Source organism: Cupressus sempervirens, chromosome 5, assembly GCF_028749045.1.
Source record: "Cupressus sempervirens isolate cs-2001-9-10 chromosome 5, ASM2874904v1, whole genome shotgun sequence".
Lineage (NCBI taxonomy): Eukaryota > Viridiplantae > Streptophyta > Pinopsida > Cupressales > Cupressaceae > Cupressus > Cupressus sempervirens.
Window position 1 is genome coordinate 898,959,549 of NC_143122.1, and position 23,253 is coordinate 898,982,801.

General features: G+C 40.4%; 1 protein-coding gene across 1 annotated transcript in view; it reads left to right on the forward strand.

The window, feature by feature from the left end:
• LOC149558823 (Major facilitator superfamily protein) overlaps window positions 1-23,253 on the forward strand; it is a 239,510-nt gene that overhangs the window by 60,639 nt on the left and 155,618 nt on the right. The window contains exon 2 of the mRNA XM_089832862.1: window positions 4,579-4,723. Coding sequence (XP_089688988.1) covers window positions 4,579-4,723 — 145 coding nt within the window. The remainder of the gene's footprint in view (window positions 1-4,578; window positions 4,724-23,253) is intronic.

Below are 23,253 nucleotides of genomic sequence, written 5' to 3' on the forward strand. Positions count from 1 at the left end.
AAAATAAAATAAAATAAATATTCCCATGTTTTGTTTATAGCCCAAAGGGCTGTTCACGCTACAAGTGACTGCCGCGACAACAACACTTAATGCTGCCAAGGTAGTGTGAGCTGTTGTCGAGCAGCGGTCAATGCTGCTAAGGCAATGCAAGTCACTGTGGTAGCAGGCCACGTGCTAGGTAGGGAAAGGTAGGGGGGTGGGGGGGTGGTGGCCCTCGCCCACCAAACAAATTTTAATTCTTGTTTCATCTTTAAAAAAAAAAAGAAACTAGAGCCATCGACATAAAGAAAGGGAGGGAGGTGGGTTTGGTGGCCGCCTCCCCAAAACAATTAATTAATTAATTAATTTTTATGGTAAACACAACTAGTAACAAACCCCTCGTACAATAGAAATTTTGCAATTTAATAAATATATATGTATTTATAATTATCACAGCAATTACAAATTAGTGTGATAATATATATATATATATATATATATATATATATTTTAATGATTCTCCCAATTAGCTCTGATATAGAAACCTGGGATAAACAACCAAAATCACAAATCCGGTTTTTCTATTCAAACCCCATAACCCAATTTTAACAATCCGTATACAAATCCTCAAATTAACAAACAAGGTTTTCAAAACTGATCTCATTCATAAATATCTTCAAGAAATGAAGAGCAATAATTTTAGTACAAGGGTTTCAAATCTCCAATTTACATATAGATGATCTCAAAATGAAAAACAATAATATCATGAACAAGGGTTTCAGATTCAATTCATAAACAAAGGTTTCTCAAATGAAGGATGATAAAATCACATACAAGGGTTTCAAATTCAATTCGATTTTGAAAGCAGATTCGCAAACATGTAAAATATAGAGAAATCAAGAACGAGTAACTACTGCACAAGCCCACAAGATCCTACCTGGATTTGATGCTAAAACAATGAACACACAAAACATGGAAGATTTTTCTTCTCTTTCAAAAACCTTTGTTTTGGAAACTAGCTTCTCCAAACCTGTGTGTGGAGAAATGAACTCTGATTTCCTGATAAAGAGTTTTTCCTCCAAATTAGGACTTTGATTGTGTAATTACGTGAAAAGCCCTTTTTCCTTCATTATTTTATTATATTTTAATTTCATGCAACAACTTTATGCAATTTAATTAAAATAAACTTTCTTAAATTAATGCTTTCTCTCTCTTATTAAATCATGAGACACTTTAAAATAATATATTTATTAATTCAACTAATAATATTATTTAGAGTATTATTAAAATAAAACTCTTAAATAATAATTATTAAATTAAATAAATATAAATACGCCAAAATTAGAACTTTAATAAAATCTTTAAATTTAATTCTTTTCTCAATTTATTAAATATAATAAAATATTGAATTTTCTTTATTAAATTTCATTAAATTAAATTATTAAATTATCTTTTAATTTGATTTAATTATAATCACTAACCCACAAGACTAAATACGAAAACCCATCATACAGAACAAAATACTAAATCAAACTTCAGGGTCAAAATCACAAATTCAGATCACTTGACGAATTCAGACGGGAAAACAACTCGGTATTTGTCCTACTTTCTAGGACAATTGGCTTAGGTTAGGATTTGGACTCAAGAGTTATCTCCCCACTTATACCATTGAGATACAGTGATAGGGTATGCTCATCCTAGTAATTCAGGGAAGTCGATACCCAATACCTGCAATCTGCATAAAATCCACGCATGTACATACTCATATATTCTAAACTAAATAGGCAATGGTGAGAAGTGGTACATTGTGTAGATCCCCACTAATAGGTGACTACGACTCCCTCAATTACATCAGGAACGTCAATCATAAAGTAAAACATACATGTACACCATACACATGCAAGTATGGGGTTAAGTATCCATAAAATTGCATATAAATCATTCATCTAACTAAGATCTTGAGATAACTGAAAATCACTAAATGAACATACATGTATCATTATTGAAATAATCATAGACACATGGAATAACTAAGTTTATAGACACATAAAGTAACGAACGCACAAAACATGCAAGAATTTCCTTCTCTTTCGAAAACCCTCTTTTCGAAAACCGGCTCATCCAAACCTGTGTGGAGAAATGAACTCTAATTTCCTGCTAAAGAGTTTTTCCCCCAAATCAGGGCTTTGATTGTGCAATTACGTGAAAAACCCTTTTTCCTTCATTATTTTATTATATTTTAATTTCATGCAACAACTTTATGCAATTTAATTAAAATAAACTTTATTAAATTGATGCTTTCTCTCTCTTATTAAATCATGAGACACTTTAAAATAATATATTTATTAATTCAACTAATAATATTATTAAAACAAAACTCCTAAATAATAATTATTAAATTAAATAAATATAAATATGCCAAAATTAGAACTTTAATAAAATCTTTCAATTTAATTCTTTTTATTTAATTAATTTCTCAATTTATTAAATATAATAAAATATTGAATTTTCTTTATTAAATTTTCATTAAATTAAATTATTAAATTATCTTTTAATTTGATTTAATTATAATCACTAACCCACAAGACTAAATACGAAAACCCATCATACAGAGCAAAATACTAAATCAAACTTCAAGGTCAAAATTAGGAATTCACATCACTTGACGAATTCGAACGGGAAAACAACTCGGTACTTGTCTTACTTTCTAGGACAATTGGCTTAGGTTAGGATTTGGACTCAAGAGTTATCTCCCCACTTATACCATTGAGATACAGTGATAGAGTATGCTCATCCTAGCAATTCAGGGAAGTTGATACCCAATACCAGCAATCTGCATAAAATCCACGCATGTACATACTCATATATTCTAAACTAAATAAGCAATGGTGAGAAGTGGTACATTTCGTAGATCCCCACTAATAGGTGACTACGACTCCCTCAACTACATCAGGGACGTCAATCATAAAGTAAAACATACATGTGCACCGTACACATGCAAGTATGGGGTTAAGTATCCATAAAATTGCATATAAATCATTCATCTGACTAAGATCTTGAGATAACTGAAAATCACTAAATGAACATACATGTATCATTATTGAAATAATCATAGACACATGAAATAACTAAGTAACTCATCACATAAATCCACTGAGTATGAAATAACATCTAATCTAATCCGGTAACCAAGTATCGATAATCATAAAGCATGATCTCAGAATAGGCCTAAAAGAATCCGGCAATACAATAGAGAAGTAAACTAGGGGTAGGCATTACATCCACTCCCCCTAGAGTTAGGCTTACTTCTGGAAGCCTACAAGAAAGATGAAACTAAACTAGGGGTAGGCATTACACCTACACCTTCTACCCTTAAGCTAAATAGTGATATGATTGGATATTTGGAATTATTGTTATATTTTTAGAACTTATAATGTTAAGTTTGGATTAAATATGTAATAATCATGTCCAACTTTACCACGTGACATTACATTGCACATTGATCTGAGTGGTCAGAGGGCGTGAACACTGCCACTTATCCACTACCTCTTGGATCAGTGCCATTGATGATTTTGAACATTGTTTATTTTCTTTCTCTTCCTTAGAAACAGAGCATGTCGTACATGGAAAAATAGTTGAGCTTTTTAGCTCATTGTTTTATGAACTTATCTAAGAATTAGGAATTATTGTTTACTGAAGTTTCTTCAAAATATTTAATTCTCAAGGCTGCTGCAGTTTCTGTGTGTATTACATTCATCTAAAAGGCTGATATTTTGGTCTCTGAAGGTGACGATGATACTTAGAAAAATACAGTTGGAGATTGTGTATCTCATAGAAAATAGTGGAAGATATTTTTAGCATCATAAAATTTAGGCTTCAGTGTAAGAATCCCATGAAAGTAACCTAGAATGTTGAGAAACTGCTCTTTGATGTTAGAGCAGAAGATAAAACAGACTGTTTTAATAGCTAGAAATGTTTGCAGTTCAGATAAAACAGACTGTTTTCCCAGAGATCATTGGTTGTTAATGAGAATGAATGTTTAGGTAAACTGACATGAATGACCAGTCATTTTCCATATCAATAGTCTTGCTATCTGTAATCATTTTAGAACTAAACTGACATGTCATTAAGGTAAACTATTTGTAAATCACATGCTTCTTTTGATATGTGAAAATTTTGACATTCCTTTACTATGAAGAGAAATCATGGGGAACACTGAACTGAATTTCAGGTATCAAAGTCATTATATTTAAACCTTTCCTCCACTTGATTTTATATTAATTTGTAAAAAATTGACATGGATGAGGCAAGCAATGCAATAAAAATCCTTTTGCAAACTTTTGCAGATTGTGTTCATTTTAGAACTAAACTGACATGTCATTAATGTCAACTATTTGTAAATCACATGCTTCTTTTGATATGTGAAAATTTTGACATTCCTTTACTATGAAGAGAAACCATGGGGAACACTTGACTGAATTTCAGGTATCAAAGTCATTAGATTTAAACCTTTCCTCCACTTGATTTATATTAATTTATAAAAAAATGATGTGGATGAGGCAAGCAATGCAATAAAAATCCTTTTGCAAACTTTTGCAGATTGTGTAAGTAGCAATCATTGCAGTGACAACCTAGATAAAGAAGCTTTCGATATTAGCACAAGCTTTGATTGGGAATGGCTTCCAACTTTTCCACATGTGGTCATGGCATCCATTTCCAATATATTGTTTGGATATCATATCGGGTATGTGTTTTTTCTCCTATATCTACTTCACACTCTTGGTTTTAAAACACTGTACTAGACGTTAGTGTGTTGTCCACTTATAAAATTCTTTATGGGTTGGGACTATTCTATCAGATTTCAATCGCAAAGGACTTCTTTCTGTTAAACTTATACTAAAAAATGAATTTGGAGAGTGGCAATAGCAAAGCCAATTATCTTGGTAATATGCAAGGATTAGATTGTCCAACAATACTTGTATAATGATGGTGATTTTTATGATCAACCAATGTCAATTATATAAACTTTAACTTGTGGAGAAACTGATGAATGTATTGGATCCGATATATTAATAAATTGAATGTAATTGCAATATGTACTGATTCACTGAGGTATAGGATAGATCTGAATATGCCAAGGATAGTAGGACTTTCCGATCTTTATGAAACTAGTATTATGTAAGATATATTGGTGCAAATATATTGTTCAAGATGCCATCTCTGATATCTTCTTGAAGTATATGCAAATGTTTATCATGTCGATTGACCTGATTTTTTATCAGTGGTGATGACTTAAAATGGATGATCTATAATTATTGCTGTTTGTGATGTTACTTTATAAAATATGCAAAAATGTCTCTGTTGTTGGTCTGATATGACCGGACAAGCGGTATCATGATTGCTTGTCTGATGTAAATACTCACTCTTTATGGTTTCAAGTCTTAATATTCATGCGCTGTTGGCATCACTATTTCTGATGGGCTTTTTTATGAATATGTGATCTTGGTTTCTATCAGCTAGTGGATAACCTTCACTTGAAACTGCAGAATTGGTGAGCGATGCTTGAAGGATAAACTGAAATAGAATTGAATGATTAATAGATGCAATTGCTATTTCAGAATTCGGATATTATGATCATGCAACCTGCAACTTGTAGGCACCATCTGTGATAATATTTTCTCCTTTACATCATGCTACCTGATTTTTAAAATCTGTGACTCAATCTGAGTGCACATGTTGATTTTGATATTAGAGTAAAATCTTTGCTCTGTTTTCTCAAACACGAACACTCATTTGAGATTTACATCTCTATTTTTTTTAATAATGTCACCGCCTACTGCTGTCTTTATTAATAATAAATATTTCCTTAATAGGAGTTTCCTTGCCCATGTTATTAGACTCTCTCTCTCTCTCTCTCTCTCTCTCTCTCTCTCTCTCTCTCTCTACATACATAAATTTATATCTACGCTAGTAATAATCGCTACTATGTCTAGGTGTAAACAAACTTCTTCTTAGTCAGCTTTGCTTGTGTATTCCTTATTATTCAATTTATTCCTCATGGAATGCCCACCATCCCAAGTTTTGTAGCGCCATTTGCTCAGAAAGGCAACAGTTAGGCCACCAACCTTCCATCTGATTGGCGTCGACTAACCTTCAAACTAATTGGCATGTTCATGACATAGGTCATCATTGACGCTCAACATTTCTTTTTGAACTTTGTTGTCATCCTGCTGGAGAATAAGGCATACAATGCCCTCCTTCGAAGGGGCTAGCTGATCACTGCGAAAGAAAACCACAATCGGAAGTAGAGCATAGTTTGGATTGAGAGTAAAGGGAGGAAGTATGTCATTGATTTGAGGAACTAGGTGTTAGAAAGGCTAGAGTTGCCGTTGCACCAAAAGATCGACCTATTAATGCTCGATACAACCAATAGTCTTATAGAACCACAGGCCATGTCGCGAACCTTGTGAGGGACGCTGGCCCACTGCCAACAATACCCCTCCCAACGTCACTCGTCGTGGCTTGCAGAATTCAAACCTGTGACCAAGCTCTGATACCAATTGTTAGAAAAGGCCTGAGTTGCTGTGGCACCAAAGGATTGACTTGTTAATGCTTGATACAACCAATAGTCTTCTAGAATCACAAGAGGCAGTTAAGTCATGTCGCGAACTTTGTGAGGGATGCTGGCCCACTGCCAACACTAGATAGTCTATGCAGAGGTGGCATCCTTCGAATCAAAGTCGAAAGATGAAGAGCTAGAAATGGATGAAAGAAGTGAAGGCATGGAACCAAATGGCATGGGTGCTTGAGTTGGAAGATTATTCTGAAGATGAGATGAGTTCTTTGAGTGGACTATTTCACTGGCAAAGGGAAGATTATGAAGTACTTTCACTATGTAATTTTTTGAGGCCATAGCTCTCTGAAATGCAACCAATAAAAGCATGTAAAGTAATGGATGATATGTCTAATGATACAAAGAATATGGAGGGTAAAATGGAAGAGGAACAAAGGCAAAAAAGAGCAAAGTCCTAGACAAATGTGCCAGAAGTAGACAATGGAGTATAATATAGGCTTGAAACCAAGCCGAACAGATATAAAGTGTAGGGAAAGGTACTTGTTGGCTATTTTTGCCCTCATTTAGCTCGACATTGATGATTGATCCAAGAGATTTTCAGTGGGCTAGATTTTTTGCAGAGGCTTGATATATCGTGTAGGTTGGTGGCTAGCATTTCATGTTGACTTGGTTTCTTCATTGACTCGAGGTGAGTTGGTTTGTTCTTGGTTGGGTTGGCTTTGGCTATGAGATCCAGCAGCTTGTGTTTTCGCGAGCTATCTGCCCATCTTCCCGAAAGCACAAGATGCTTCCATGCATCGCCATTCCGGTGTTTCCTCATGCTGCGATGCCTTCTCAAGGGCTCTGAAACCTAGAATTCTGCCATGTGGTGGAGGGCTCAGAATTTTACCACGTGGCTGTGGGTCCCATCTCTGGCACTTAAGCCAGCCCAATATACACATGCGCAAAGCGATGATGGAGATTCAACCGAGGATTAAAGGATCGCCGTTCGATCTGTCAAACGACAAAACACAAGATGCTGCTAAGTGTCGCCATTCCGACATTTCCTCACTCCGTAGTGTTTTCGCGAAGCTCCGAGGCCCGAAACTGCGCCACGTGACAAAGGATCAATGACCCTCGTATTTTCGCGATACACCTGCTCATCTTCACATAAACGCGAGATTGCACCATGTATGATTAGTGCTCCAAACAAGTTGGCTCCATGGGTCCATGATTAGTAGAGTTATGTCCATGTTGATTCATCCATGTGTGCGAGCTCAACTTTTGTGGGTCCGCGGGTGGCAGAGTTTTGTTGCTTGTGATTGGTCCACATACTTCCAACGTGATGCTGCCACACATTGCCTTTCTGACGTTTCCTCACTTCGCGGTGTCTCCGTGAGGCTTCGAGGTCCGAAACTGCACCACGTGGTAGGGGTCCCCACTCTTTGTGTTATCCGCTTCCTTCGTTGGGAGGAATCTCTTAGTTGCATCTCAACCGTCTACAGGAAATAAAGAGGATCTACATCAACGGCCCGTGTGTTTTCATGAGATGATATTCTCGTCTCATGAAAGTGCGAGATGCTGCCAAGTGTCCCCATTCTGACATGTCTTCATATTGTGGAGTCTTCGCAAGGCTTCGAATGCTAGATTCGCATGATAGCCGTTGGGTCCAACACATCTTGGGGGTTTCCTTGCTGCATCTCAGTCATCCATCTCAAAGAGAGGATTTGCATTGATGGTTGCGCTTTAATCCTTTGTTGGGAAAGACAAAAGAGAGGATTCACGATGCATCTGGGTTGTCTATTTCGAGAAGACTTTCATCGACAACCATAATTTGTTTTTGGGGAAATCAGACTCCCCCCACGGTCAACCCTGCATGTTATGGGCAGATAATATGTCCTGCTATCTCTTCCCGCGGTTTTCTGCTAGTGGCATGAATTAGCTTCACGCGGCCATGACGCACCATTAGGGCTTGTTCTTCAATGCCCAATGGCTTCTTGGGACTTGTTTCCACGATGCCAATGCACTCCATGCCTCTATAATGCATGAAATGATCAAATCCTTGGGGATTTGACCTCTTACGGCTAGATGCATCATTCTTGGCTCTTCCTATCACTTCCAGCAGCAATTTCAGTTATTGCTTCCTCTATAACTTGACTCCACCCTGTTTGGTGTTTGAACTCAATGTAAACATCAGAGTTATGCTTGAAGTCTATAAATTCAAGTTGTAAATATGTTTTTCAGGTTCTTCTCTGTTGTATTTTTGCAGTAGCCTTATGCTCTGCAATTATATTCCTTTTGCAACCATTTCTGCCGCCTACTTAGCGGGTGTTTATTAGTTGGTGATGCAGCTATTGATGGCATCCATCTATACGCCATAGAATAGTAGGGGCCCCTACCCCACCCCCCCACCTATAATCGAGTGGGGGGAGGTAGTTCCAGGGAGGAAATCGAGTGGGCATGTTACGTAGATAATCTGCCTTTAGAAATCCCCCCAGAACACCCTCGGTCAACTATCAGAACTATTGTGGGTGGGGGGGAATCATAGGGTTCCCGACCAAGTCTAAGGCCCCGGGGGCCATACTGACAGGTAGAGAACAACTTCTTCTTGGAATAATACCCAACTCAACAAGGAAGGAGCTACCCGGCTATCCCGACTATCCTATAGTTGGATTGTCCCTACCCCTACTATTGTACTATTGCCCATAGAGCCCCCTAGGGCCTCTGCACCAGAAGCCCTCCCACAAGTATGTTTGGCTAGGTAGTCGGTAGCAACTATTTGTGTATGGGAATTGAAGAAGCTGGGGGGACCGGTGCAGGGGTATATTAATTGTGGGGGGCATAGCTTGGGTGGGGGTTCTATTGCCTGCTAGATGAATAAAGAGGCCCCTCACTATTCTATGGTTCTGGGAGGAGGTATATGGGACTCATTTGATGTGATGAAATGATAGTGTAGAGGGTGCATGGCCCGGAAGAGCTAGAAGAGTAGTTTGGCAAGGGTGCTTACGGGCAAAGGAGTGAAGCTGCATTACTTATTTTCTTAGGGTGGGATTCTAAGGTAGGTAGGTAAGTTATCCTATATTTCTTTTGCGCTTTAGGCACAGGACCTACCTTGCCCAACTGCTCTTTACCTTGAAGGACTACCCTATAGATAGAGAGATGAATTATACCTTTCCAAAAACCAACCCTCCCTATAGTCGTCACGATGTTCTCCCTCTTCTCGTAGTGATAAGGCAAAGAGAGGGCTCGACCAACACCTACTATTTGCCAGGGAAGCACAGGTATAGGTATGAGCCCTACTATTTGGCAAGGGGCAAGGGTGAGATGGCTAACCAAAGGATTGGCTAACTAGGCTCAGGGCACCACTATGATACTCCGAATAGGATTGAATACCCTGGAGCTCGCATATAAGAGTAGGCTGCTTTTTCGGATGCCCCTACCGAATAGTAGGTGAGGTCGGAGAGAGAATAGCTTGGCTTGTTCACCAAGTGGCGCAATCTATGAATAGATGAATAGCTGGGGAGGACATGATTCAGAGGGAATGGAGGAACAATAACTCATAGAATTTGAGGGGCTGGATCAGTGTTACGGGATTCAGACTCGCCTTTGACTTGGAAAGGTCAAAATCTGACTTGGACTCGGATTGGGTGACCGGACTGGGCAAGGACTCGAAAAATTGAAAAACTCATGAAATCCAAAGATTTTTAAGGATTTTAAGATTGTTTCTTGCATTTTTTAGTCAATTAATATCAAATACACAATAATTGATATAAATAGAACCTACTTAATACACATACACAATTTTGCATAGATCACATAAGTATAAAAGCAAATTTTTGAAGGAAAAACACTGAATAACCACAATATAAAGTTATAAACTATAAAGTAATAAACATAGTGTCACTCCAATATCAAAGACTCAAATGTCTACAACATTCATAGATTACAAAATCCATGGTATCAAATTCAAAGGTTCAAAACATATATCAAAATAACAACTAGAGCCATCCTCTATGTCCTCCTACGAGTGCGCCTAAGATAAGTCATGGAAGACTCTAGAGCCATCCTCTCTGCCTGTGTCTAAGGCTGACCCTGAACCTCCTCTTCATCCTTATCATCATCATCCTCCTCACGCACATAATCCTCGTCATCAGCCTGGGATCCATCACTCCTAGCCTCAGGGTCCACTCTGTCTCCTTGTGCTCTAGCCTCCTCAACTGCCATCGCTACTGCCTCAGCCTCTTGATCCACCTAATCTGCCCACTCCACATCTTCATCACTGAAGACAGGATCATCCACCTCTGTGTTCCACTCTGCATGAGGATCAACATTCTCTAATACAATCGGAGTTGTATTGGTGCCAAGGATCTGTCTATGGCGAAGGCGAAGGTTGTAGTGAACAAAGACAAGATCATTTAATTTTTGCATTGCCAACCTATTGCGCTTCTTTGAGTGTATGTGCTCAAAAAGACTCCAATTACGTTCGCATCCTGATGCACTAGATGGCTGGCTCAAGATGTGAATTGCAGTCCTCTGTAAATTTGGGACCTTTGTGCCAAACATCTCCCACCATGCATCTGAAACAAGAAATTTTTGAATCATATCAATAACTTTGAATTTATCAAATTAAGATGGTAATAGAATTACTATTAGAAATTAGGATGTAGAATCAAAGATTTTTAGTGTTTACCAGGCATCAATGCTGTCCTATTTCTTGTTTACCGTATGGATTAATTAAGCAACGCACACAGGAAATAGACATGAACACCGAACAGCAAACAACAGAACTCTTATTATTATTCGCATATACCAACAGTACATCATGCTTTTCTCATATCTGATGATAAGATGAATACAATGCTTCCCGAAGGGGTTATAAATACTTTCCGAAGAACTTTCCCTAAGGGATCTGTCGGCCAGATACATCATGTCCGCTACAAACTATTTACCGTTGGCTACATAACAAGAACTTTCTCGAAGGGACCCGTCGGCTGATACACAATTTCCTTTCCGAAGGGACCCATCGGCCGATACACAATTTCCTTTCCGAAGGGACCCGTCAGCTGATACACAATTTCCTTTCCGAAGGGACCCGTTGGCCGATACACAATTTCTACTGGTGACATCATCCCCCCCAAAAAGAAAAGTCGTCTCCTGACGACTACAGAACAAAAGTCAAACAACTAATACAACAATATCACTTTCACATTCATCCCGTTGCATCTATAGCCTTTGCTAACACAATATTGACTCCTCAAGCTGACCTTGATAGCCACCTGTGCTGCTTTCTCTGCTTCCAACTCCTCGGTACCTTGAGCCAAGTGTTGCTGCACTGCCTCCAACTGGATGATCAGCTCCTCCCGAGCTCTCTATGCATCCACCAAGACAGCCTCACAGCCAACACTTGCTCCCACTGCCTTTGGTAGACAGACACTCCATGCTTGCAGCAACTTCAACTCTTCTCAACTGGTCAGACTCCCACGACTGATATCCGCAACGACTAGGGGTCCAGGGGGCAACGCCCTCGGCGGGGTCGAGGGGCAGCGCCCCCGCGGGTCCTGGGGCAGCGCCCCGGGTGCGCTCCCTGCCAAATTAACACTCTGAAACCCACACAAAACTGCACGGAACACACCATTTCTGTCATTTTCTGCCGATTCTACACTCTTTCTGGCAATCGTTGGTTCTTCCTCTACCCTGTGGCATCGTCTGATCCTCATTCTGAGCATTCTTGATTTGTCGACATTTTTTTTTTTTTAGAAAACCTCCTGTCACCCTTATGTTCTACCAAATAGCAAGTAGAAGTCGTACACCAAAACCCCACTCTTCAAAAACTATAATCTTGCAATCCAAATCCGTACACATGATATGCTTGAAAAATCCATACAATCACCTTGCATTCCCAACTGCAATTTCCGTACACTGCTTTCCTTTAAAAATCCGTACAGAAAAATGGCTCTAAAATCCATATGCTTAATATATTTGCTTGAAAATCCGTACAAAACACAAGCTTATAACAAGCCGTACGGTATCTTCCTCCAAAAATCCGTACAGCAGCCTCTTGAGAACCCGTACAATTAATTTATTTGGAAAGCCGTACACCATCCTTCAAACATTGAAAACCGTACGACAGCCCTTTTTATTGTGAAATCCGTACGGTGTTTGTGGAAACCGTACAATGCCCCTTTACTGTGAAATCTGTACGGTGGCAATAAAATCCGTACTCTGGCAGTGAAATCCGTACGTTAGCAATGAAATCCGTACTCCAAACATGAAATCCGTATGTTGGCTTTAAAAACCGTACTACAACATGAAATTCGTACCTTCTTAAAAAATCGTACTGCAATATGAAATCCGTACATTCTTAAAAAACCGTACTGCAATTTGGATTGTCTGGAAAACCGTACGCCCTCCTTCAGATATGGAAAAAAAATCGTACTTACTTCCTTTTCCCTTCAGACGAAAACCCCGTACGGTGCCGTCTCCTGCAAATATGGAACCGTACAGTACTTCCCAAAAATCGTATGGTGCCTCCCAGAAACTGTACGGTGCTTCCCAGAAACCGTACGGTGCTTCACTTTTTTTTTTTTAATAATTTTTTTTTTTTTTTGAAAATCTCACTTCTGGAACAATTATGTACAATATTTACATATATATAGTACTTACAGTCTTCTCTCAGTTATTTGTCCACGGGGGTGCGTTACTTCTTTCATTGCAGACATTCAACTTCGACTTCTTCACTACATCGAATACTTCCTTTCGGTCTAGCATCCACTGTTTTATTGCTCCGTTATTGCTTACTTCTCGCATCTGGTACGGCCTGACCCATTTAATTTTGAACTTGCCTGGTTTGATCTCATTCCGATCGTCGTACTTCAACACCCATTGTCCGAGTTGAAACCTGCTACGCCTGTTCTGTGTCATCTCCGTATCGCCCAGTTTGTTCCCGAAGCTCCGTACCATGGACTCCGTCAACTGCCCCTTCTGTCCGTCAATAACACTTTCACTCTGTACTGCTACAACTTTTATTGAGCCCTTACTCTTTGTTGCCTGTGCAGACGGTATCGTGTGTCTTCCTTGCTGCCGGTACCTTTTTGCTATATTTGTGGTTCGACGTAATACTTTCTTCTGGCGTAGTCGTACAATAGAATCTTTCCTTCTTTTGGGTTCGTACTGTATGTTCTGTTTTTCAGCTTCAGTCATACCCGCGTTTCCTTCTTCGGCTTTTCTGTGTTGCTTCGAACATTCATTTCCTCCTTCGGCTTCTTCATGTTCCTTCAAACATTCATTTCCTCCATCGGCTTCTCTGTGTTCCTTCGGACATTCATTTCCTTCTTTCTTACCTTCGTCAATCCTTAGCATATTACAACTTGGAAAGAGCTCGTAATCCTCTATCTGCCAGTGGTAAAGACCATTTACTGAATCCAGATCGTCATCTCCTTCTAATCGTAGGACTCCCTCCTGATCGGGTTCCATAATCTGCCTCCTCTCATCGTCTTCTCCTTCAGAATCCGATGATAGAGCTTCTTCTCCAACCATCTGAGTGTGCAGATCGATGACATACTTTCGGCCTTTGCTTTCGAGTGATAAAGTATTTTTCTTCCAATCGTGCTTTGCCTTGGCTTGTATCAACCACCCTCGGCCTAGAATGGCATCATATCCTCTCCGCTTCAGTGGGATCACGACGAAATCCAACAAGAATGGCTGTGTTCCAATCATCATTGGTTGTGCTGTCAAGACTCCCAATGGCTTGATTCCATGTTGATCGGCCGTTATCAGCTGAAATGTAGGCGGCCATAATGTCGGCTGTCCCAACTTTTTCCAAGTGTCTTCAGGAAACACATTGACACCAGACCCTCCGTCCACAATTGTTTCCGTCAATACAGTCTCGAGAATTCCCATTTCAACGACTGCCGGATAGCGTTCGGATGAAAGAGCTAACAGCATCGGATCTTCTGCACTTTCACCACTTTCCTTCTCCTTTTTGTCCGCTGCCCTTGCTCCACTTTCCTGCTTCCTTCCATGTTCTCCTAGTAGTTGAGCAGCGGGAACAATGTTTGTGAGTGCCGATCGGAGCTGAGGCATAGTGAGCAATAGATCACTTATCCCAACAGGTATCTCAGCTTGCAAAATTTGCCGGACAATGTTCTGTTCTGCGTAGTTCCGTACGGAAGTACTCGGCATGTCCTTCAAGTGTGCCATTTTTGCCTGTGTTGCTTTTTGGATCTCTACCCGTGCTTCCTCCAGTCTCTTCTTTTCTTCCGCCAGGTCAGGGTACACTTTCGCTTGCTTCCATGTGATGGCCAAAACCTCTTCTTCGTCCGTTTCGACGGTGATCAAGTTTACTCTCGACTTCGGACACCTAGCATCTTCATGATCACCAGGTCCACACCATCTGCATAACAACTTCGGTGTGTTCGCCGTTGTACACTCTTGGGCGAAGTGACCCCATAGATTGCATGCACGGCATTGAACAATTGGCCGACCATTCGCATCGTATTGAATCCGACTCCTTCCTCCATTGTTGTTGTTGCCACCATTGTTGTTATTGCTGCTGTTGTTTGGACTGCGCCGGTTGTTTCTATATCTGCCTGATGTGGCACCTTCCGTACTAGTGTTCCCGTTCCCTCCTGACGAGGATGCCTCCTGTGACAGGAACACTTGCTGTGGTGTCCTTGTTTTTAAATTGAAAGGGCATTCCTTGACCGAGTGTCCCAGGATCTGACAGATTTCACAAAATTGATCTTTCGGGCAGGATCCCTTCGTATGGCCTTCTTTCTTACATTCCGTGCACCATAGGTCATTGCCCTTAGTTTCCTTGTTCATGTTTTTGAATTCCTTCATCATCCGTATCATGTCCTTCTGGAGGGCACGGACCTTCTTGTTGCTTCCTTCGTCATTGCTGCTATCATCTCCTGAGGATGCATCGTCATCTGAATCGGACGAGCTGGTCTTCTTCTTCTTCTTTGTCTTTTGGTCACTTTCGAGGTTCATTGCCTGATTGTACGCTTCATTGTATGTGGATGGTGGCACGATCTTCATCTTTTTCCGCAGCTTCAGGTGAAGGCCTTCAATGAACCATCTTTTCTGGAGTCCATCTGCCAGCTTATTCTCCATTTTACTGATTAAGTCCTTCAATCTCCTGGCGAAGACCCGTACTGTTTCATTCTTCTTTTGTTTAGTATTGAATATCTCGGCTACAATTTCATTATCATCACGCAAAAGTTGAAATTCCGCGATGAACTCCTTAATATTATCCCAACTATTTAATTTCTGTGGATCAGCATCAGTAAACCAATCAATCGCAACACCCCGTAGGGTAGCAGGAAATTGTCGGATCCATTCGTTTGTATCTGTTATGCCATTCGCCCTCCAGATTGTTTCACATGTTTTACAATGTCGAATGGGATCAGCTGCTTCATCACCATCAAATTTAGTCAATTTTTCCTTCGGACCTGCCATTATCACTCTATGTTGAGGGTTTGGTTGTGTACCTGCGCTGTTTTGCACTCCCGTGTTGTTTTGAGCACTCGCGCTGTTCTGAGCTCCCGCGCTGTTTTGAACACCCGCGCTGTTCTGCACACTCGCGCTGTTTCCAACACCTGCGCTGTTGTGGACACCCGCGCTGTTTCGCACACCCGCGCTGTTTTCTACACCCGCATTGTTTTCGGCTTTCGCGCTGTTTTCAACACCCGCATTGTTTTCTGCTTCCGCGCTGTTTTCAACACCCGCGCTGTTTGGTGAAGAAGAGGGTTCGTCAACCGAAGCTGTTTGTTCCGGAAGTATATCTCGGACGAAGAGGTCACTCCACGCTCGTGCTCCGTCGGCACTCCGAGCCGTGCGAGTCGATCTCCTTCCGTCAAGATTCTCTTCCCGTGGCGTATGCAGGTTCAGAAACTCCTCCCTCGCTTCTTCCACCAACTCAAGCCGTTGTCGAGTCTCCTTCAACAATCCTTCCGCGCTCTTGTTTCCATCGGAAATCTTCTGAAACCTCCTTCGACGCTCTATCTGCTGAGCCAAAATTAAATTTTCCTGTGCAACGCGTATGTCATCTATTTCCTTCAGCTTACTGTTATCTTTGTTCAACTTATTCGGCATTTAATTCATATCCGCCTGCCTGCATGCCAGATCCATTGGGCAACGGCGCCAAATGTTTACCGTATGGATTAATTAAGCAACGCACACAGGAAATAGACACGAACACCGAACAGCAAACAACAGAACTCTTATTATTATTCGCATATACCAACAGTACATCATGCTTTTCTCATAAGATATCTGATGATAAGATGAATACAATGCTTCTCGAAGGGGTTATAAATACTTTCCGAAGAACTTTCCCGAAGGAATCTGTCGGCCAGATACATCATGTCCGCTACAAACTATTTACCGTCGGCTACATAACAAGAACTTTCCCGAAAGGACCCATCGGCTGATACACAATTTCCTTTCCGAAGGGACCCATCGACCGATACACAATTTCCTTTTCGAAGGGACCCGTCGGCTGATACACAATTTCCTTTCCGAAGGGACCCGTCGGCCGATACACAATTTCTACTGGTGACATTTCTTTTGCACAACTCTCGTGCAAATAAGTCCCCTTGAGCTTTCTTAAATAGCTCAATCTCACGGACTATATCTGTGCTAACTACTGAATTAGGTGACATTCTCTCTATAACATCGAAGAGGCCGCTCCACACCTCATCATCAGCCTTGAAATGTGGGCTGAACTGGTATGCTGGATTAAGGAAGTAGGCTGCTGCATGTATAGGCCTGTGAAGTAGATTGTGCCATCGTCTATCAATAACATCCCATATAGGCCCATACCTATCTCGATTCCCTACAAAAAAAGTGCGAATGGCCTCCTTCACCCTATCCATGCTCTCATAAATGTAGCCCATTGAGGGCTTCTCTCCATCAGCTGTTCGTAGGAGAACAATAAGCGGCTTTACAAACTGCAATCATTATGAAATTTGGAAAAGAAATAATCAGCTTTAAGTTTTTTGTTTAAAAAATGAACAATAATTTATAACATAATTTCATAAACAAAATAAAGTTGAAATGAGGACAAAAAGGAAAATTACCGTCACAATATCAGCAATAGGTGTCCAAAAAGAGCGCTCGTCAAAAATATGATCAGCTGCAGCAATCCTTGCAGTGGTCTTTGCATATGAGGATGCAAGCCACTCCTCACTAACAAACATACGTCTCAAACCTCCCTTTGAATCAAGCAAGGATTTCAATGTAAGGAAGTTGGTTGCAAATCTAGTGACCCCTGGACGAGACAACTCCCTTTGCTCATTGTGTTTCCTCATGAGGTTGAGGACCCATGTATGATTATATATGAATTTGCATACACTCCTCCTTCGCTCTATAACTGTTTTGATCCAAGGGAGTTTACCAAGATCCTCTAACATGAGGTCAATGCAATGAGCGGCACAAGGGGTCCAAAATAGGTGAGGGTATCTCTCCATAAGAAGCTTTCCTGCAGCAACATAATTTGCTGCATTATCAGTAACTATTTGCACCACATTCTCCTCATTCACATTCTTTATCACTTCATCCATTATCCTACAAAGATATTCAACATTCTTTGTTTTTCCCGAGGCATCAATGGATTTCAAAAAAATCGTGGCACCTAAAGAAAAAGAAACAAATTAGTATAATGATTAATGATGAATCATAATTTATAAATTCAAAATTTATAAACTTAATCACTTAAGTACAAGTTCTACTTCTAAATTTTTAATGTCTAAGACTCTAAGTACAATTACAGTTTACTTGATGAAGAAACAAGAAAGTTGAGGAGTGTTCTACTCCTATCAGTCCAACCATCAGTCATGATGGTGCAACCTTTTTTCTTCCACACCTCATGCTGCTCCGTGATTTCAACTTGTACATCAGCCACCCTTTGGTTCAAAATAGGGTCTCCTAGCTCTTCAGCACTAGGGGCTTTGAACCTCGGACCACAAACAGCAACAACATCGATTCCAATTTGCCAATAAGGGGACCTAAAACAAATAGAATAAAATTTAAAGTTAAACAAATTAGTATATTATAAATAAATTTGAAAACAAAATACAAATTAAAATAAACAAAATAAACATATTATTGAAAGCTGAAAGTTGAAAGCTGAAACTTGTAACTTTGAAAGCAAGAGAAGACTTAAATTTAAATTTACATAAATAATTACCTTGCTGCATTGAATGAAATGTTGTTGTAGATGAAGAAGTCCCCAAGTGCCAATTTTGCATAATCATGTTTATCCTTGTTCCAACCCATGCTCTCAAGCGATGGCTGTGAACTTGGAGCCGTGCGTGGAGCAAACATAGAATCAAGTGTCGATTTTTGCTTACGAATGCGAAGCCCAATGCTCACACTCGTAGAAGCGGTGGTATCCGTAGGTGGAGCAGTGGATAATGGAGAGCGAAAATTAGAAGACCCTTGTTGGGCTCCGGCTAGTTGTGCCATTTTTTCATGTTGCTTCTTTTTCAATTCTTTTTGCTCCATTTTTTCCTCTAGAAGAGTTTGGATGTCTCGCATAACATCTTGGGGTACATCTTTGCATTTTTTAGCATCACGTCTAGGTATATGTGCTAGGTGATACTTCAATCTATTTATTCCTCCCCCATTATGTGCCACACCACAATGCCAACATGTAATAACTCCCTTTTTGTGCCCTGGGATGGCATGTTTCCAAGCCCTATCCCTTGCTATTGCACTTGGGTCTGCATTAGGGTTAAATGGAGGCCTATTTCCACTTCCCTCACCTTGTTGTTGAGACATTATATCAAATTTCAATAAGTTACTGTTCGCTGTCAGCTTGCTGCAATATGAATGTAAACAAAATGAGAAGTAAAAAAATAGTAGACTAGTAGTAGAGAGTAGAGACCAAACAAATTTAAACAAAACGAGAAGTGAAAATACTTAAAAAATATGAATGTAAAAGTTTAAAACATAGTATAAAACAACACAAAGAAATGCAACAACAACTTGTAGCTTATCTCTTCAAATTTGCACAAACAATGGAAATGCAAGTTTGTAGAAACCTCCTCCAAATGCTCCCTCAAGCTCCTCTCAATGCTTTAATGCAAGCTAGAAAGATGCACAAACCATTAGCAATCAATACAGGAGAGCAAACCGGTTTGTTGATTTCTCTCTCAAAACCCCAATATTCTTCTCTAACTCTTTCCTCTCTCTTGTGAGCACAAGCAAATGGTGGAATGACCTTTTTAGGTCAATAACATGTTATACAAACCAAAAAAATCCAATTAAACAAAGCATTTTATGTTTTTTTTGCCTTTTTACTTGTTACCCGCCGGCGAGAGTCCTGGCATCGGGACTCGCCGAGTCAGACTGGACTCGGACAAGACTCGGCAGAGTCTGAGTCAAGAGGCAGTCTGCCTCGGAAAGGTGGACTTTGCCTCTGACTCGCCGAGTCCAAGGCTGACTCGGCAAGTCCTGTTACACTGGGCTGGATGCCATGGCGCTGAAGCCAGGAGAAAAGTTGATGAGTAGAACAATAATGAGACGGGAGTCGATGGATTGGTACGAATTCCTTGCCCATTCACTCCATTTCTTGGAATCCCCCCGCCCTAGCATCGACGAGATCCTCATTCTCATGTTGAGCTGGTTGACAAGCTTTGAAACAACATTATGTGAGCTCGCCCACCCATGTATGCTATGCCCTAGCCATTCTGGTGTGGGTCAAATACATGATTCTAGAAAGGAGAAAGTTGGAGAATGGGCAACTATTGTCTCCCACCCATCGCACGTGAATCGAGAATAGGCGACCTTTAGGTAGAGGAGGTTTTGGAGATCGCCCAACCGACTGATTGATATGGGCACCATGTCCCTATAATCCCCTCCTACTGCACTGAGCCTTACTCTCGGAAGGCGCACTGCAGAGTCATTGCTTTCCTACAGGAGCCCTCCTATTCGAAAGCAGGGGGTTGGTGGATAGAGATAGATGGGTAGATAGTAAGGGATTTCTAAAGGTTCACGATCCAAGAGAGATGGGCTAGGCTATGTCAATGGCTAAGCCAAAGAACCCTCTTGAGAAAACAAAAGCCTGGGGATATAGGTGAAGGGCCACCCACCTCCGAAGTCGAGGAAATCTGTCTTGTGGTCCTTCATCCCCAATCTCTAATCTTGTGGTGTACCAATCCTAAGCAGTAGCTTCGGATACACGGGGTGGGCCCCTACTATTCGAAAGGGATTCTATACGTCCTATTGCCATTGTAGGAGTCCATGCACAACCCCTACTATTTTGAAGGGCCACATGAACACCCGCCCTACTATTTTAAGGCTATCTCCTCCCCCTGACAATATTATGGGGCTAGCTTTATAATATAAAAGTGTTGATGTCAGTTTTGTACCACTACATAACATATAGGAATTGAATACTTGATATAGAATATCAAACACTCAACCCTCTCTTGAAAAGTAAATACTCATGAAGACATGAGAAAACCTCCAATGTTCCTTACACCTGTGGATACTAACTCAGTTATATTAATGTGATTTGCTGGTTAATCATGTAGGTAGGCTTACGTTATTCATTCAAGGATGTTGGACTTTTGCTGTGATGATGATGATTTAGCTTTGCAATGTATACTAGCGGCAAATGATGTTGATGGTGATGATGGAGGAAATGTCCACCAATAATGCTCTGATTTCTAACTTTCTTCTTGATTGAACTCCAACTACTAAACTACTTGCTACTTTACATCTACTCCTATGAATGGAAAGATTAGCAAACAGACGAGGATCAAATTTGATGAAAGCTTACCAGCGGCTCTACCTCCATAGATGCAATGATTCAAGGGAAAAATACTAGATTACCACGCAAGGCTTCCTGACCAGCCGCTAGGATGCTAGTGGCCTGATTTATAGATCCTTATCAAACATCCACTAATATCACCATACAACTATCCATCTACTCTTACTCTTAACAACTTCTTGAAATAAAATCTACTTTAGCAACTTTAATGAAATTTAACTCTAACTATTGGAAGTAGAAACCATGCAATAACACCAAGTGTTCTTATCACCATGCAAGTCACAACAATGATAAGAGAAGCAATTTTGGTATTATCTTAAGCAACAATTTTCTTCAACCCTTTACAAATGAGAGCAAATTGCCTTATATAGAGGCCAAAATTACAACCAATGGTAGAGATTAAGAGGCAAAATCAATGATCAAGATCAAATCTCAGAAACCCTAATTAGAGTTGCCACCCCATCGACGAATGAGAAGACGCCACCTCATCAATGAATCAATGAAAAAAAGAAAAAGTGACAACCAATGAGAAGACACCAAAATGGTAGCCAACTAGAATCAGACACCTATTCTACCCAAGAAAAAGGAGAATTTGTCACTTGGGCTTACATCAAATGATTTTCTAATACAATTCTACCCTTTTCTTTCATCTGTTTAACCAAGGCAATGAACTTGGCTAGCCTATCGTTGGCTTCCTTCATGGGAACGCAAGGCGTGTGTTTCATCTTGAGCTCAGCTGAGTTCATCATGTTGCTCACCACTTGCAGTGTCTTTACATGATCTTTCTCATATTCTTTCACATATTCGATAAAGGCATTGAGGAAGGCAAGGGTGCCCAAATGCCTCTTCTTGATTGCAACCTTCCTCGACTCATCCAATCTCGACCCAAACTCTGTCTCATTGATGTTCTCCTCTTTGATATCTTCAAAATCAAGTGTAACCCCAACATCGCCCAACATGGTTGAAATGGAAGTGTCAACGCTTGGGCTATGCTGTGCAATCTCATTCTGTATCTCTTCAAGTATCCTCAATTTGATGGTTAAGGCAACATATCAAGACTTCACTGTACTCATTCTTCCTTCATCCACCAACTTGGTTCTCTCCAAATATCTCTCTAGTAGCCCAGTAAATGCTTGTAGCTTGGGAATGGCTAAGTCCTTGCTGGAAGGAAATCCTTCCACTCCCCTTCAAATGTCCTGAATTTGTCTGTAAAAGCCACCAATGACCTGAATGTTGAGATAAAGGAAGGCAAGAAATTTCAGCCATCTTGAATTATATTACTGATCCATTCTTTGATTTCGTGGAACTAAGCCGATATTTCTTCTATGTTGCTCTCGCTATCTTGAGGGATGGCTGCCTGATGCAACTGTTGGATAGGCTGGTAATCTCTCCAATGCTTGTTTTCGGCCTCCAACTTTACAAGTTATGCTCTACTATCTCATACTCTTGGGCTACAATCTCATCCACTACCTTGCTAACCTTTGGTATAGCAATCTCAACTTTTCGGTGACCCTCATCATCGCTTCTGATTACCTTTGCCACCGTATTTGCAATTTGTTTCTGTTTCTCACTATCTTCCTTTTTCACTAACCCTTGAATATCTTCAACTGTTCGGACAGTCACCACCTCGCCTCTTGGCATAAGCATTTGCCTTAACCATAGTGGTGTAGTGCATCTCCTCAAATTTATATTTAGTTCAACTAGCAAAGCATCACCACGGACTCAGGCGCCTGGCTTATTTCCTCAATATCAATTGGCCTATCCTCTTCTTTACCAGTGATTGTCACATCATCTCCATGTTGGTTCTTCGAGAGAGGAGAGTATTCGGTACTATTATTGTAACCACTTGATTCCGAATTAGAGCTCACCTCTACTGAGACCACCTGTTCATTTCCTAGCCTCAACTATGCTCCCCCTTGATGGTGCCGCATTCTGTCACTTT